Source organism: Hipposideros armiger, unplaced genomic scaffold, assembly GCF_001890085.2.
Source record: "Hipposideros armiger isolate ML-2016 unplaced genomic scaffold, ASM189008v1 scaffold_49, whole genome shotgun sequence".
NCBI classification, from domain to species: domain Eukaryota; kingdom Metazoa; phylum Chordata; class Mammalia; order Chiroptera; family Hipposideridae; genus Hipposideros; species Hipposideros armiger.
In genome coordinates, this window is record NW_017731399.1 from 3,706,632 (window position 1) to 3,723,676 (window position 17,045).

General features: G+C 37.3%; 2 protein-coding genes across 2 annotated transcripts in view; both read left to right on the forward strand.

Annotated features, from left to right (window-relative positions):
• NUMB (NUMB endocytic adaptor protein) overlaps positions 1-17,045 on the forward strand; it is a 77,224-nt gene that overhangs the window by 23,164 nt on the left and 37,015 nt on the right. The window lies entirely within an intron of this gene.
• On the forward strand, positions 2,874-3,161 carry LOC109381595 (40S ribosomal protein S27). The gene has a single exon (XM_019640402.1). It carries the CDS (start codon positions 2,903-2,905, stop codon positions 3,128-3,130), a length of 228 nt encoding a protein of 75 aa, XP_019495947.1. The 5' UTR covers positions 2,874-2,902; the 3' UTR covers positions 3,131-3,161.

A 17,045-nucleotide genomic window follows, 5' to 3' on the forward strand; every position in this document is an offset into this window, starting at 1 on the left:
GTGTGTGTGTGTGTGTGTGTGTGTATGTGTGTGTGTGTGTATTTAAATCTCATTCCCAGGATTCTGAGAGGCTGGTATACAGTGTTGAAATAATTGAAGTAATGTTAATTGAAGCACTTCTCATTGGCTATGAAATGTATAGCCTTTAAGTATTTTGTGTGAGACAAATCAGGTCCAGTAAGTTTCAGTGTAATTCTCATTTATCATGAGCAACAGCTGGATGGGATGTGCTTTAGAGATAAGCACATAAAATATAAATTTTATATCTTATGCAGGTAAGGCAGCTCATTTAGGGTGTTTTTTTGTATGGTCTTTTCCAAATGGCCTTTTGAAACCCTTTCTACAAGACATTTATGCCTTCTGGTATGTTGTTTACCCCTTACCTGCCTTCCCTCCCTGCCCCATCCCATCCCATCCCACCTTACACATTTACAATACAACTGGGTAGAATAAGAGAATCAGAACTTGAAATTTTTTTCTATCACCTAGAAATAGATGCATTTCCTCAGTCAGATATAGCTGGGCAAATGATGTCTTATCTGGCCGGGCCTTAGAGACCACGAATTCTGAACTAATGATGAGTTAGTATAAAAAGTTTGCCATGTAGGCAACTAATAGGACAGTGGACATGCTCACTGAGGAAAAGCATGTTTGTAAGTAGAGAAGATGAGTTCCTTTTGAAGTTCATGTCCATGCGGATCCCCACTGACCACAAAAGACCACGAGTTTTGATTTTGAGGTTGCAACTAAATTTTAGTGAGTAGGCGAATATGCAAATATGGAACCCTCAGCTAATGAGGATTGACTGTATATCAGTTGTCATTAAAGTCATGAGTAAATGTGATTGCCAAGGGAAAGTGAGAAGAGGGCCTAGGACAAACATACTCGTAGAAGGGACAGGCAGTGAAATGAGTCTCTTCAAAGGAGACTAAGAATGAGTAGCCAGGGAGGCAGACGGGAAACCTGGGGAGTGTGGCCTCAGAAGCCAAGGTTTCAAGGAAGGAGAAAGTTGTCAAATGCTATAAAGAGATCAAGTAGAAATGAAACTTCATTCGATTAAACACTTGAAAGTCGTGGTGACTTTGATGAAAGCATTTACAGTGGAGTCACAAGGATGGAATCTATACTGAGGAGTGAATGAGGGTAAAATAAGAAAGGAGACAATCTGGAGATTACTAATTTAGAAGTCTGTCAGAAACGGTGGTATGAGGATGTGGGGGAGGGGGGAAAGGGGCGTGTTATACGGGAGCACGAGGAAACTTCTGGTGATGATGACTCTTTATTCCATGGACTGTGTTGATGGTTTCTCAAATATACATACTTCAAAAACTCAGCAAATTGTATACTTTAAATATGTATAGTTTATTGTATGTCAGTTGTGCCTCAGTAAAGTGTTAAAAACATTTTAAAGCAAAAGTTCGTCCTCAAAGGAGGGCATAAAGGCAGAGCAGCACAGGGAGTGAGAGGTTGAGGAATTGTGTGTTTGGGTTTTTTTTCAGTGGTTCTATTAGATATAATTACATACCATAAAGTTTACTCATTTGAAGTATATAAACCACTGGTGGCTTTGTTTTCTGTTGAATTTTGTTTTTAAGGTGAGAGAGATTTGAGCATAATTAAAGGCCTTTACAAGCCATGTAGAGAATAGATTGATTAGTTTTAGACTGGAGTAAAGTGCTGCTTCTATTTAAACTCTAGTAAAAGTGGAAAATAAGGTGTAAATGCATTTAAATTCATGGTGTTGATGGCTTGAGATTGATGGATTTCTATTCTAAAGACATATATTCTTAAGGAAATAGGAAGTGAAGCCATTTGTAGAAGGGTGAGAAGTTATGGAATTAGATTTTGAAGACAGTGGACTAGCTACTTCAGAGAATAAGGGGTACAGGACATGCAATTAATAGAAATAAAAATGCAATACTAGGGCCGGCCGAGTGGCGCGATGGTTAAGAACTGGCTTGGGACGCCAGAGGGCCCCGGTTCAGATCCCACATATGAGGGCCAGTGACACTGCCCTCCACAGCTAAGATGCTGAACAACAGCTCAACCTGGAGCTGGGCTGCCATGAGTCGCCGGCATTGGCATAGGTTGCAACCCCTGTGGCAGTGGGTTGCCATGGGCTACCGTGTGTAGCCAGCAGCCGCAGTGAGCGGCCGTCCAGAAGCCGGCGACTGATCTGCCTTGCCCAGGAAGAGCGCAATGATGGTGCCAACTTGGGCCAGTGAAGCAACGTCCTCCACAACTAGACTGAAGAACAAAAGGACAGCAACTTGTCTGTTCCCCTTCCCCCAATTCCCCAGCACTGTTCCCATCCCCCCAATTCCCCAATAAAAATTTTCAAAAAAAAAAAATGCAATACTAGACAATAATCAAGTGAAACTAATACAAGTTTGGTCTCTGCTGTGTATGTTTATAAGTATACTGTTGCCTATGTGAGCGTAATTTAGTATGAGTAATGATAATGATTAAAGTGGATTTCAAAGCTTGTCTTAGAGTTCTGTCTGCTAGCATAACAGATTGTTTTAATGGAGAGGGAATTTTAATGTTAAAAGTGAAATATTACCTATATACAAATATTACCTGAAGTGGTTCTCAAAGCAAGGTCCCTAAAACCTTTTCATGGGGTCCTGAAGAACTTTCTTTTCCAACTACATACGTGAGACCAGATTTTCTTCATGTATTATATACTTCAGCCAAAACAACAAATTGCAACAGATCGAATGAAGATGCAAATATGAGAATACAGTTTTCTTCTATTAAGCCAGATATTAAAGAGCTTTGTAAAGAGGTGAAACTATGCCACTCTTCTCACAATTTTATTTTGTTTTGGGAAATAGAGTTACTTTTCATTAAAAATATTTTTATGTCGCCTTTCCGGCGGTGACGACCTCCCTACGAGAACATGCCTCTCGCTAAGGATCTCCTTCATCCCTCTCCAGAAGAGGAGAAGAGGAAACACAAGAAGAAGCACCTGGTGCAGAGCCCCAACTCCTACTTCATGGACGTGAAATGCCCAGGATGCTATAAAATCACCACCGTCTTTAGCCATGCACAAACGGTAGTTTTGTGTGTTGGCTGCTCCACGGTCCTCTGTCAGCCCACAGGAGGAAAAGCAAGGCTCACAGAATGATGCTCCTTCAGAAGGAAGCAGCACTAAAAGCCCCGAGTCAACATGAGTGAGGAAGCATCCCAGTAAACACATTTTGGATATAAAAAAAAAAAAAATTTATGTCACACTGAGGTTTATTATAGTTAAATTAATTAAATATTTTTTAAAGTTTTTAGTTTTAATTTCTTTTTTTTCTTTAAGATTTTATTGGGGAATTAGAGGTGGGAACAGCGTTGGGGAATTGGGGGAAGGGGAACAGACAAGTTGCAGTCCTTTTGTTCTTCAGTCTAGTTGTGGAGGACGTTGCTTCACTGGCCAATGTTGGTATTATCATTGCGCTCTTCCCGGGTGAGGCAGTCGCTTGCCAGCCATTGAACAGCCGCTCACGGCGGCTCTTGGCAGCTCACGCCGGCTGCCAGCCACTCACGGTAGCTTATGGCAGCCTGCTGCAGCTTCACTCTAGCCTACACCCTGGCCAGTGACTCACGACAGCCCAGTCCAGGTCGAGCTGTTGTTCACCATCTTAGCTTTAGAGGGCAGTGTCACTGGCCCTCATGTGGGATCCGAACTGGGGCCCCACTGCTCAGAGCTGGCACCCCAAGCCAACTCTTAACCAATGCGCCACTCAGCTGGCCCAGTTTTAATTTCTAATATAGTAATTATCAATAGATGTAACTGACACAAACAAAAAATCTTGAGAGTCCTCGGTGTAATGGGCCCTGAGACCCATTACAAAAATTTTGAGAACTGCTGATTTAAATAGTATGCTTCACCAATTAAAGTAATACACTAAAACGCTATCTGTAATTGCCTCTAACATTGTATTTTAAAGTTCTAGTATTAATTTTAGCTGTTAAATTAGTAGAATCCAAGTCAGTCCATCAGTCTTCTGACTTGTAAGTAAAATCTTAACTCTGTGATTATGTAGAATATATGGAATGCTAAAATGGACCTTCTATTGGGTAGATTTTAGAAGAGATTATATTCTGTTCAAATTAGAAAGGATAGAGATTAAGGGGTTGGATACAGAATTCATATTTATTACTAATGTTTATAAATTGGTGTAATTATTTTAACTCAATTAGATGGAAGGGCTTTTTTTTTTAAAATTGGGGAACAGTGTGTTTTTCCAGGACACATCAGCTCCAAGTCAAGTAGTTGTTTCAATCTAGTTGTGTAGGGTGCAGCTCAGCAGCCCATGCGGGGATTGAACCGGCAACCTTGGTGTCGTGAGCTCTGCGCTCTAACCAACTGAGTTAGCCAGCCGCCCCTGGAAGGGCTTTCTTATCCTTTTGGTTTAGGGTTATAAACCTAAGTCAGGAATTGTGCTAGTATGTATTAATACAAATGGGATAAACCAAATGGAGAATTGAACATATGAATGCTAGAATTGGATGTGCTTGCCTCTTAGACCAACCTTTTGCTGTATTAAGTGATCTGCTAGGTGGTTTAGGGGTCCAGTCCTTTTTAAGATAAGGACTTGCCATTGTGCTAGAAATTATAATAGATAATATTTTAATAACTGGGCTTTCTTATTTTGTGTGTACCCATATAGCCCTGGCACAGAAAGTAGAGCTCTTGTTATTTCCGTATTTCTAAAAGGGTAATTCCTGATCCTGTGCTGATTTACCTACCATGTGACATTTAATAATCTGTGATTTAAGATTTTGGTAGAAAGTGTTAAGAAAAATTAAAAGTTGCTAAACATAATTTATCAAGAAAAAAGCACAAGTGCATAAAATAAAAAGTAAAATGGGAAAATAATCACAGATAGTGATGAAAATTTAAAAATTAATAAGATTCCATACAAATAAGCTTGAAAACCTGGATAAAATTGGTAATATTCTTGGGTGATATAAATGACCAAAACTGACTCCAAAAGAAATTGAAAATATAAAGCGACTAATTACTGTATAAGAAATACCATAAGATGTCAAAGACACCTATCTCCTTTGTCCATCTCTCACCCCTAGCGTACCAACGGAATACTATTAAGCCTTTAATGAAAAGATAAAAGTCATGCTTTTATCTGTTCATGCAAGCCTCACAAATTCATTTTATAATCCTGCAAATTCTTTTTATGTATGTAGTATTCCAAAACTTGACAGCATCAAAGAAGGAAATTATTGACTAATTTATAGCTAGCAACACAAAACTCTTGATAAAATATTAATACACAGAATCCAGCAGTTTAATTAAAGAATAATTTATATCCTCACTCATCATTATCTGAAGATAGAGACTGAGGGAATGAGTATCTTTTATATCAGAATGGGACAGCCCCTTACAAACATACAGACTTCTCACGACTTTCCATTGACTAGGATTCAGTCAAATGCCATGTTGTAGTTGCAGGGTAAGCCAAGAAAGCAGTTAGTTGGTGTTTGCAGCCTGTACCGTGGAGGTAGGGTACCTCTGCTCGCGGGGAAACCTGTTGAAGGAATGGCTATCATGTAGGCAACCAACAGAGTCAAGGAGTCAGTATATCTTATCTATTCTTCTTAAGTATTTATCCTCTCTGTTATTTCCTACTGCCACCACTTTAATCAGGTTCTGATCCTTTTTTTCCCTTCCTTTGACCATTACAAGGACTCTTGACTATTTTTCTTGCTTCTGATCTTGTTTCCATTCCAACCTATTATCTTAGTACTGTAATGGTGATCTTCCTAAATTGCAAATATCGTTATGTCACTTGCCTGCCTCCTGCCCTTCAGTGGCTCTGTTAATACAATTTTAGGGAGGCATCTAGTGCTCTCTAAAAGCATATTCTTGTAAGCCAAACTACCTGACTTTGGGTGTGAGCTTTGTTCTTTATTAACTGTGTGACTTTAAGCAAATCACTTAGCTTCTGTATGCCTGTTTCATCGTCTGCAAAATGAGGACTAGTACCTACATAGTGTAGGTGTTCTGAGCATTAAATGAGTATATACAGTACATTTGAAGAAGACAGCACTGCCTGGTACACAGTGAGTCACAATAAATGTTTGTCCCTGCTGCTATTATTGTTGTTATTGATTACATGCCAACTGAATACTGGAGTTTTTAATCTGCATTTCTTATTTCTTGGAGTTTTTTCCTTAATTGAATTTTTAAGACTACAAGTTAAATATCTTCTCTGGAATTGCAGCTAGAAACTTTTAAAGATGATTAGCGTCTGAGGACTTATGCATTGGCGACACCAACCTCCCCTGGCTTTAAAAATTCTATTTCTCCCAAGAGATGGGACATTGTAATTCTGCATGTAATTCTGTTGCCTGAGTGTGACAGTCTTCTGCATACACAATAATGTTTCCTTTCAAAGCTGCTTCACACTGTAATTTTTTGGAAGATACTCTAGGTGAAAAGTAGTGATCCAAACTTAAGTTATGTTCAATTCAACCATGTGTGGTACCAATGGAATAAATCAGCTGACATGACGGTTGAACAGATACATTGTATTCATTTCTAAGTTTGCTAGCATGTTGGCAATGACAACTACATTATAATTTGCTCTTCTGCCTGAAACATTAAAAATTTGAAAAAAACTCTGTCTTTGGATCAGAGCAATAAGATATTTCAGATAAATTTTTCAGCATAAATTGTGAGATGTTAATGGTTTATTCATCCCAAGCATTTCAGTTACTTAGGATTTGCTGTATATTTTGCAAAGAAGTTTCAACTCTACTCAGTAACTCTTAAGAACTTCTTTGTGGCATAATATGCAGTAAGATTTCTGTTACAGGAATGGTTGGTAATATCTAGTCATTTGAAACCAGGACTTGAACTCCACTGGTCTATACTTACAGGGTTATGTTCTTAAGCACTGTATTATAATTTTATAAATTGATATGTGAATTAAAAGTTAGCTTATTGAAAGTGTCATATATAATTTAAACTTAAATATTTTTTATCAAAGTAATACATGCTTGTGATTAAAAACGTCTTTTCTATCCCTAGTCCCACTCCACAGTGACACTTTTAGCCATTTTTATTTCTGGTTCTACTATTGGTAATATTTTTACTTCTTTAGCTAATACGATTTTACTCCCTTTTCTTAATTTACTCATATTTCTCATTGGTTCCCCACTATAAAGAAGAGAAGGGATGTAACACACACATCCTGCCCTTCCATCTTCTCTTTGCCCCTTCTCCACCCAGACTTTTGGAATTAGATTATTTAGTTTTTCTGTTGGTTTACTGTCCTCATAAAACTTTTTTTCTGTTAATTTTGGATGGTATATGTTGATTCCTTACCATGTAAGATAAAAATACTAAAACCCTTTACTCTCTTACCGCTAAACTTAGTCAGCTGTGCTTTTCTTTTTAACATTATATAGGCCATTAACATCATTCTGTCCTACAGGCATAAATTACCTTCCTTTCTTTGTTTGAGTTTATTGTAAAAGTTTTCATTATTATGAGTCTTATTGCTTAATGTAGAGCTAAGTAATTTGCTACATTTTCTTCTCTTTGAGTCCAGTAATTCATTGATATGTTCAAAAGATGCTCACTGAGTAACTGCTGGGTGCCAGACAGTGTTCTAGGCTGCTATCATTCACTGGGCATACAGGGAACAAACAGACAAAAATCCCTGCACAGCGCATACATGCTAGTGGGTATTAACAGTGAACAAATAAATAGATATAAATTACTTGCTATATATCAAAAGGAAATGAGGTGTGAAGGGACTGTGGGTGGGGAGGGAAATTTAAAATAAGATAATCAGGGAATTCCTCACTGAAAAAGTGACTTTTGAGCAAAGACCCAAAGAAAGTAGACAGTCTGCTTCCTCAGAAACCTGAATGTTTGCTTGCTTTCTTCTCATCTCTAATTGTACCATTTGCTGTAAACACACTGGCCTCATTGCTCTCCAGTATACCAGGCATTCTCCTGCCCCAGAGCCTTTGCACTTGCTGCCTCGTGTGTTGGGGGCATACCAAAGAGGCCAGTGTGTTTAGAGCGAATGGTACAAGTAGAGATGAGAATCAGGTGAGGAGCAGGGTGCCCAATGATAAGTGCTTTTAGTTACTGTCAGATAATTAAGTGCTTTTCAATACTGTCAGACCTGTCACCTGCATTTTTACTGTAAGTATCTTATAATACATTTTATGTTATCCTAAATAAAATGTTTACGTGTTATAACCTACTTATGCTTACACTAAATATATAAATAAGAGGGCCGGCCGAGTGGCGCGATGGTTAAGAACTGGCTTGGGAGGCCAGAGGACCCCAGTTCGGATCCCACATATGAGGGCCAGTGACACTGCCCTCCACAGCTAAGATGCTGAACAACAAACAGCTCAGCCTGGAGCTGGGCTGCCATGAGTCGCAGGCGAAGGCATAGGCTGCAGCCCCTGTGACAGTGGGTTGCCATGGGCTACCGTATGTAGCCAGCAGCCAGCGTGAGCGGCCAGCAGCCGCAGTGAGCGGCCGTCCAGAAGCCAGCGANTCCACAACTAGACCGAAGAACAAAAAGGACAGCAACTTGTCTGTTCCCCTTCCCCCAATTCCCCAGCACTGTTCCCATCCCCCCAATTCCCCAATTTAAAAAAAAGTCTTAAAATATATATATATATATATAAATAAGAAACAAAGGAAAATTTTAATAAAATTATACCAGCGTGTAAATGCTTGGACGTAACTACACTAGAAGAAGACCTAAAAATAGTATACCTTTACATAGAATCACTGTGTGTGAGATAGCTGCAGATGTAGACTGATATGATGTATTGATAATTAATATACCATAAGTGGATTGCAATTGGCAATTGGTGATGTTATTTTTTGAATTGGTGAACAACTTTTGGTAAAATTCTCATCAGTCCAATCTTCCCTTGATTGACACAATTACATTTGTGCAAAAAAACTATATATGTAAGTTTTTTTGTGAATATATATGTAAAATGGAGTGAGGGCCTAATCTAAAATAACTACAAGTAAGTTTTTTATCTATTTTAAGTGAATATCCAGTGGGACATTCAAATGCCACACAGGTAGCAGGAAGTGTGTCATCTGTGGCCCCTCACCAACTATCTCTGAATAATTTTTCCAGTCATTGTTACCAAAAGTGCCCCCACACATTTCCTAACACCTCTCCCCCCTTTGAAAGACCACTGGTGTAGGGCATTACAAAACATCTTATTTATTTAGAGTGAGGTGGGAAGCCATTGAAGAGTTTGAACGGAAGAGTGACATTATATGACTTAGGTTTTTAAAGGATCACTCTGGGGCCAGCCGAGTGGTGTGTTGGTTAGGAGTTGGCTTGGGTCACCAGCTCTGAGCAGAGGGGCCCTGGTTCGGATCCCACATGAGGACCAGTGACACTGCGCCCTCTGTAGATGGGATGGTGAGCAACTGCTGGACCTGGAGCCGGGCTGCCATGAGTCACCGGCAACGGCGTAGGCTGTAGTGGGGCTGGCCAGCAGCGGGTGTGCACTTTCGTGACGTGCCAAGCCGCCATGAGCGGCCGTCGAGTGGCCGTCGAGCGACTGCCTTACCCGGGAAGAGCGCGGTGATAATACCAACATGGGCCAGTGAAGCAACGTCCTCCACAACTAGACTGAAGAACAAAAGGACAGCAACTTGTCTGTTCCCCTTCCCCCAATTCCCCAGTGCTGTTCCCCTCCCCCAATTCCCCAATAGAATCTTTAAAAAATAAAATTGAATAAATAAAGGATCACTCTGACTCTTGTGCTGAGCAAGGAGGAAAACAGAGAGATCAGTTCAGAGGTTATTGCAAAAATCCAGATGGAAGAGGATTGTGGTTTACGTCAAGGTGATAGCAGTGAAGTGGTAAAAAGGAGCTGGATTCTGGATGTATTTCGTAGATAGAGCTGATAGCATTTATCGATGGATTAGATTTATAAGGTGTTACAAAGAGAATGTGAAGTCAAGGATGTTGCCAAGGTTTTTGACCTGAGCAATTGGAAGGGTAGAGATTTGGGGGAAGACTGTTGGTAGAAGAGTAGATTTGTGAATGAAGAATAATATCAGCCATTCAGTTCTGTTACAAATGGCATTTTTTTAAAAAAGTTTATTTTATTTTATTTTATTTTATTTTTAATTGGGAAACAGTGTATTTTTCTAGAACCCATCAGCTCCAAGTTAAGGTAGTTGTTTCAGTTTAGTTGTGAAGGGCGTTTTTTCCAGGACGCATCAGCTCCAAGTTGTTTCAATCTATAAATGGCATTTTTTTAAATTCATTTTTTGCTTATTGCTGTTATAGAAATACAATTGACTTTTTAAAATTTGAGAATATACTTGACATAACATTATGTTAGTTTCAGGTGTACAACATAATGATTCAATATTTGTGTATATTGTGAAAGGATACAATTGACTTTTGTATGTTGAAATTAATGACTTTGCTAAACTCACATGTTCTAGTAATTTGTATATTCTTTTGGATTTTCTACTAATACAATTATATAACCTATGAATAACTATAGTTGTGTTTCTTATATTCCGATCCTTATACTTTTTTTTTCTTTTTCTTCAGCTGAGCCATCCTGCTACCTGTTGGCAGCTCAGCAGCAACTCAGCTCGGGCTGGGCATCGAACCGCTGTTGCTCAGAGCTCGCACTCTTGCGCGAGCTCTTAACCAACTGAGCCACTCGGCCGGCTCCTCGATCCTTATACTTTTGATTTCTTTTTGTTCCCTCATTGCACTGGTTAAAGCCTGGTATACAATACTAGGTGGAATTGGTGATAAGGATCCTTGCCTCATTCCCGATCTTATCACAGGTGATCAGATTGAAAAGTTCCTTTCTATTCTTGGTTAAAAAATAATTTTAAAATTATGAATGGAAACTAAATTTTATCAAAAGCCTGTTGAGAGGATTCTAATAGTTTTATCTTTAATTTTGTTAGGTAGTAAATTACACTTATTGGATTTTTTGAATACTCAACCAACCTTACTTTCATGGAATAAACTTATTTTCATGGAAAATAATACTTCATTGATGTCCATCATGATGAAGTAGAGTTTATTGAATTATTGCTGGATTCTGTTTTCTAATATTCAGAAATTTCACATTTATGTTTTTGAGACAGATTGGCCTATAAGTTTCCTTTCTTATAACGTCCTTGTCGGGTTTTATATTAACAGAGTTAAGGCAGGATTAGTTTTGGCAAGGCTCTATCGCTGGGCTTACTTGTCCAGGTGTTCCAAATGAGAGCCTGGTGTTCACTGGAACCCATTCCTGTGATGGGTCCTTTAATTCTTCACTCCTCAGCAAATTGAACATGCCCAAAACTTATTCTGTTTAACATGTTTACTCTGTTTTCTGTACTTGTGTATTGGTAATTGTAGAGGCTTGATCAGATTTAGCTTTGGATTTTTGTTTCCCAGGAATACTTCATTGGTGGTATGGACTATTATCAGAAGTCACACAATAGCTGGTTATCTTTGTGATGACAGTAACCAATGATGATTATTGCCTGGGATTATTAATATTCATTAAGGGTTGTAAAATGGTGATTCTCCAATTCTGTCACCCCTTCTTCATTTGTTAGCTATAATCTTTCTATGAAGCAGAAGTCCCCATATCTACTGTTTGATTAGCAGTGGTATAGTTTAATTAGGAAAAGCAGTGTAATTTCCTTTATGAAAGAAATATTGAGCCATGAGTAAGATCAAGCCCTGCGTCAGTCATAAACAACATTACCAAAATGAATGACTCCATATTTGATTAACCACCTTTTTTTAAAAGAAGAATAACATTAACTTAAATAATATATAACAGCTGTAAACTATAAGCTATTACTTAAATAAGAGAATTGCAGAAGGAATATGAGATAGTTGAAAAAAGATAGATCTGGAAGTAAAAAAATCAGAGTTCTATTTCTGGTTCTGTTCATTTATTAGTTATTGACCTTGTTTAAATCACTTAACTTTTTTGACACTTAGTGTCACATTTGAAAGATGAAGCATTTGGATCTCTTTAAGTTACTTTTAGCTTTAAACTTATGTGATTAGAGTTTAATACATATGCTTAGGTCAGATGACTTGTTCATATACAGTTGTACTCCAAATTTATTCTTAAAGAATAGCCCATTTTAATTTGATTTTACTACTACTCTTTGATTAAAGACCCCAAGCAAGTTTTGATGTCATGTTCAGCACACCTGCATCTTATATTTTCTATGTAACATAGGCCATGTATATGTAATAATATGCCTTAGAGCTTCTTACAAATTAATGATTATGATGTCACTTTTTGTTAATGTTGGGAACTGCTAACATACAGTTTCTCACATAAGTGCTCCGCATTTCTTCTCATGGATAATGTTACCAAAGCGGGGGAAAATCTACTTTTTAAATAATTTTTTCAAGAAAAGGGAAAATGACTTAATTCATCTAAGAATGAAATTCCACATACTAATTTTTCTAAAGTACATTTTTATGAATAAAAGTCCCTTACTCAGAGGGAGTTTGGAAAAGGCATACAGACAAAAGAAGTCCCAGTGTCAAATATTTTAGCCATTAAAGCATAAATCAGCTGCAGTGCTTCAGTGAGATAGTGTCTCAGAAGAGAAGAGACCTCTTTAATAATGTTTATTTCAATGGACATGTTTTTCTCATAGTCTAATAAGACAGAAGGCTGATTTCCATCTCCACATTTCTAAAATAGGTTATGCAGCTAAGAGTCAGTCCATATAAAAGATATTTTTGTTCTTGTCTTTCCACCAAATCTTCCCTCCCCCTTTTTTTGTTGGCGTAAATACTCATGTTTGACCAATTGAATTGATCAAAATGATAGAATAAAATCCCTTGGAAACACTTTGAAACCTGTATTCATTTCTCAAAACCTAAAGGTAACTCAGAGATCATAAAACCCTACTTTCTCATTTTATTATTATACAATGGAAACAAAAATTAAATGACTCGAAGGTAGTACTAGAATGAGCCTTAAGAAAACACAGATATTTACTATAGAGATAAGAAAGGGGGGAAACCCAATTACAGACTCAAGTTGTGTGAATACTGAATTTATGCTGATAAATTTGAAAATTTAGATTAGGAATGCTCTAGGAAAATATACATTACTAAAATTAGCTAAAGTAGAAAAAAGTCTAATAGGCCCCTAACCATGAAGTAAATAGAGACTGTTTTTAAAACTCCAAAACTATCTCAAAACCACAATGAATGTTAACTATAATTGAAAAATAAAATAATAAAACCACAGTGAAGTTAACACATCACACCCACTTGGGTGGCTATACCTGGAAAAAGACAAAACACAACACAACAACAGGAAATAGTAAGTGTTGGTGAGGATGTGGAGAAACTAGAACGCTTAGACATTGCTGGTAGGAATGTAAAATCTGCTTCTATAGAAAGCAGTTTGATGGTTTCCCAAAAACCCTAAACATAGAATTACTATGACTCAGCATTCCACTGATAGATACTCAAATAAATTTTGAGTATTGAAAACAGACACTCAAATAAATACATGTACACTCATGTTTTTATGGAATTATTACTCAGCTATAAATGGCATATTACTCAGCTATAAAAATCAAGTACTCATACATGCTACAGTGTGGTGAACCATGAAAACAGCATGCTAAGGGAAATGCCAGATACAAAAGGTCACGTGTGACCTCATTTATATGAAATATCCAAAATAGGTAAATCCATAAAGACAGAATGCAGGTTATTGGTTGCTAGGGGCTGTGGGGAGTGGCAATGGGAAGCAAATGGTTAAAGGCATAGGTTTTCTTTTTGGTGTAAAAAAACATTTTAGAATTAAAGGTGGTGATTGCACAACATTCTGAATGTACTGAATGCCACTTAACTATTCACTTTAAAATGCTTAATTTTATGTGATGTGAATTACATCTCAATAAAAAAGTTAAAAAATATTTATTATTCAATCCCAAATAAATCATCTTAGCAAAATAGGAATAGCATAATAATCTTTAAATGCCTGAAAAGCTTTCCCAGAGTCAGCATAAGGGTAAAACATTTACAATGAATTCAGGAGGAAGATGAGGTTGCTCTCAAACACCACTAGTATTCAACACTTTAGAAATGGTGATCAGCACCTTTGAACAAGAAAATAAATTGTAAATGTGGGAAATCAAGACTACACTTTTTATCTTGTTTGTTTCTGTAGATGTCTGTCTGGAAAACCCAAGAGAATCAAGCAAAAAATGGTTTCAAATGATAGGGAATTGCTGTATTTTGGCTACTTATAAGAGCTATTAAAATCTATATATAACAAAAACAGTTTAGTTGGAAAATATTATAAATCTTCTGATTCTGGCAGAATGTGGATTAAGCTAACAGAAATATTTAGACATGCTAAGTATACTTTCAAAGAAACTGAGCATTCCATAAGACAGATCTCTCCAGTTACCAGAAATTAAGAAGGAATTTGAAAGCAAGTCAGGAATCATGCTAATTGATGGAATAGCCTAGGAGGAAGAGGATTTGTGAGCTTCAGCCTTTGGTTTTAACATTCATGCTCAAGGATTTGGACTCATAAAAAGCAGAAAATTAGAACTGAGAACCCAGCATAGAACCAGAACCTTCAGTGGGCTTAACAATCCGTGAAATAGAGAACTAGAAGGAAAAGGCCCCCCGCCGCCACACACACACACACACACACACACACACACACACACACACACACACACTTTAAAAAAAGAACCTTGCCTCAGACCTGGGTTAAAAAAGGAGTTTCCCAGGAAAAATTGAAACCATGGATGTGGACTTCATACTATAACTTGCGTGGTGTAATAGTCCTCAAAGTAATGAAGAGTAGGTATTAGGCTAGTAATACACCTGGGGTACCTTTTAGAAGCAAATGTAAAACCACTTCACAATCCAGATTGCATGAAATTCTCCCAGAAAAACTGAGCTTCAGTGAAGATGAAATTACAATTTTTTAAAAGTTGTAAATCATGTAGAAATGATCAGCAGATACAGTAAAGGATTATACAATAAAGGACAAGAGGATTAGCAGTTTAAGAATTTGAAATATAGACTATAGAGGATACTATGAAGTATGTATATATAAAATTAAAGACATAAAGAGTTCAAACTATAAGAAAAAAAAGATAATGAAAAAAGTATAGGCAGATTTGACACAGCATCAAATCTGAGCTTCTAAAAGTAAAAAATACTGTAATTGAATTTAATGGTGATTAAAGAGTAGATTAGACCTAGCTGAAAAGAGAATGGTAAACTGGAAGATAGATTTGATTAAATTACCCAGAATGTAGCACAAAGTTATAGAGAGGAAATGTGAAAAAGAAATGAAGAAACACAGATGAACATGTGTAAAAGTCCAGTAGCACTAACAGGCCTAATGGAGGAGAGAAGAGGATGAATTTATTCAAAGCAGTATTTGAATCCTCAGATTGTAGAAGCAAATAGGATAAATAAAAATTAGCCTGATACATCTATGTCCAGTTGATTTTTGACAAAGGTACAGAGACCACTCAATGGGGAAAGAATTGTTTCATCACCCATTGGTTCCCGGACAACTGGATTTCCACATACAAAAGAATGAAGTTGGATCCTTACCTCACACCATATAAAAAATTACCTCAATGGATCAATGACCTAAAGATAAGTGTAAAAACTATAAAACTCTTAGAAGAAAACACAGGGTAAATCTTCATGACTTTGGATCTGGCAGTGGAGTCCTTATGACTCCAAGGACATAAGCCGCAAAGGAAAAAAAAATAGATAAATTGAACTTTATCAAAGTTAAAAACTTTTGTGTATCATAGGATGTTTTCAAGAAAGTGAAAAGACAGCCTACAGATAGCAGAAAATATTTGGAAATCGTATATCTGATAAGTGTTTAATGTCCAGAATACAAGGTTGGGCAGTTAAGTTCACGAACTCATCCTAGAAAAAGTGCTACACACCTCATTGCTGAATATCACTATGGTCACCTTCAAGGTACTCCCCTTGGGAAGCTATGCACCAACGCCAGCGCGCCTAGTCCACCCTTCAAAGCAATTTTGGAACTCTTTTGGAATGGCCATCAGAACTGTTATCATATTACCTTTGATGTCTGGAATGTCATCAAAAGGTCTTCCTTTCAATATTTCCTTTATCTTTAGGTAAAGAAAGAAGTCATTGGGGGTTAGATCAGGTGAGTAGGGAGGGTGTTCCAATACAGTTATTTGTTTACTGGCTAAAAAGTCCCTCACAGACAGTGCCCTGTGAGCTGTTACATTGTCGTGATGCAAGAGCCATGGAAAGTTCAGGTCATTTTTGTCTTTTTCACACAGCCTATTCAGCACTTCCAAATAGTAAACATAGTTAACTGTTCGTTCAGTTGGTGCAAATTCATAATGAATAATCCCTCTGATATAAAAAAAAAGTTAGCAACATTGTTGCAACAAGTTCACAAACTTGTCATATCTCATAACAATTCTTACAAGTCAAACAATTTAAAGACATGCAACTGAATTAAAAAATGGGCAAAGGATGTGAATAGACATTTTTCCAAAGAAGATATACAAATGACCAATTAGCACATGAAAAGATAGATGCTCAACATTGTTGGTCATTAGGGAATGCAAATCAAAATCAAGAGATACCACTTAACATCTATTAGGATGGGATAAGTTTTTTAAAAACGGAAAAAAATGCTGACGAGCATGTGGAGAAATTGAAATCCTTCCTATTTTGATGGGAATGTTAAATGGTGCAACACTAGAGAAAACAGCTTGGTAGTTCCTCAAAAAGTTAAACATCTAATTACCGCATGTGACCCAGCAATTCTCCTCCAAGGTGTATACCCAAAGGAACTGAAAGCAAGGACTCAAACAGATGCTTATATATCAGTGTTCACTGGAGCATTCTTTATAATAACTAAAAGGTGGAAATAACCCAAGTGTCTGTCAACAGATGGGTGAACAAAATGTGCTGTATACATGCAATAAAATATTATTACACCATTAAAAGGAATGAAGTTCTGATATATGCTAC

Coding starts and splice junctions, on each gene's coding strand:
- LOC109381595 (XM_019640402.1), top strand. CDS start 2,903: ATGCCTCTCGCTAAGGATCTCCTTCATCCCTCTCCAGAAGAGGAGAAG.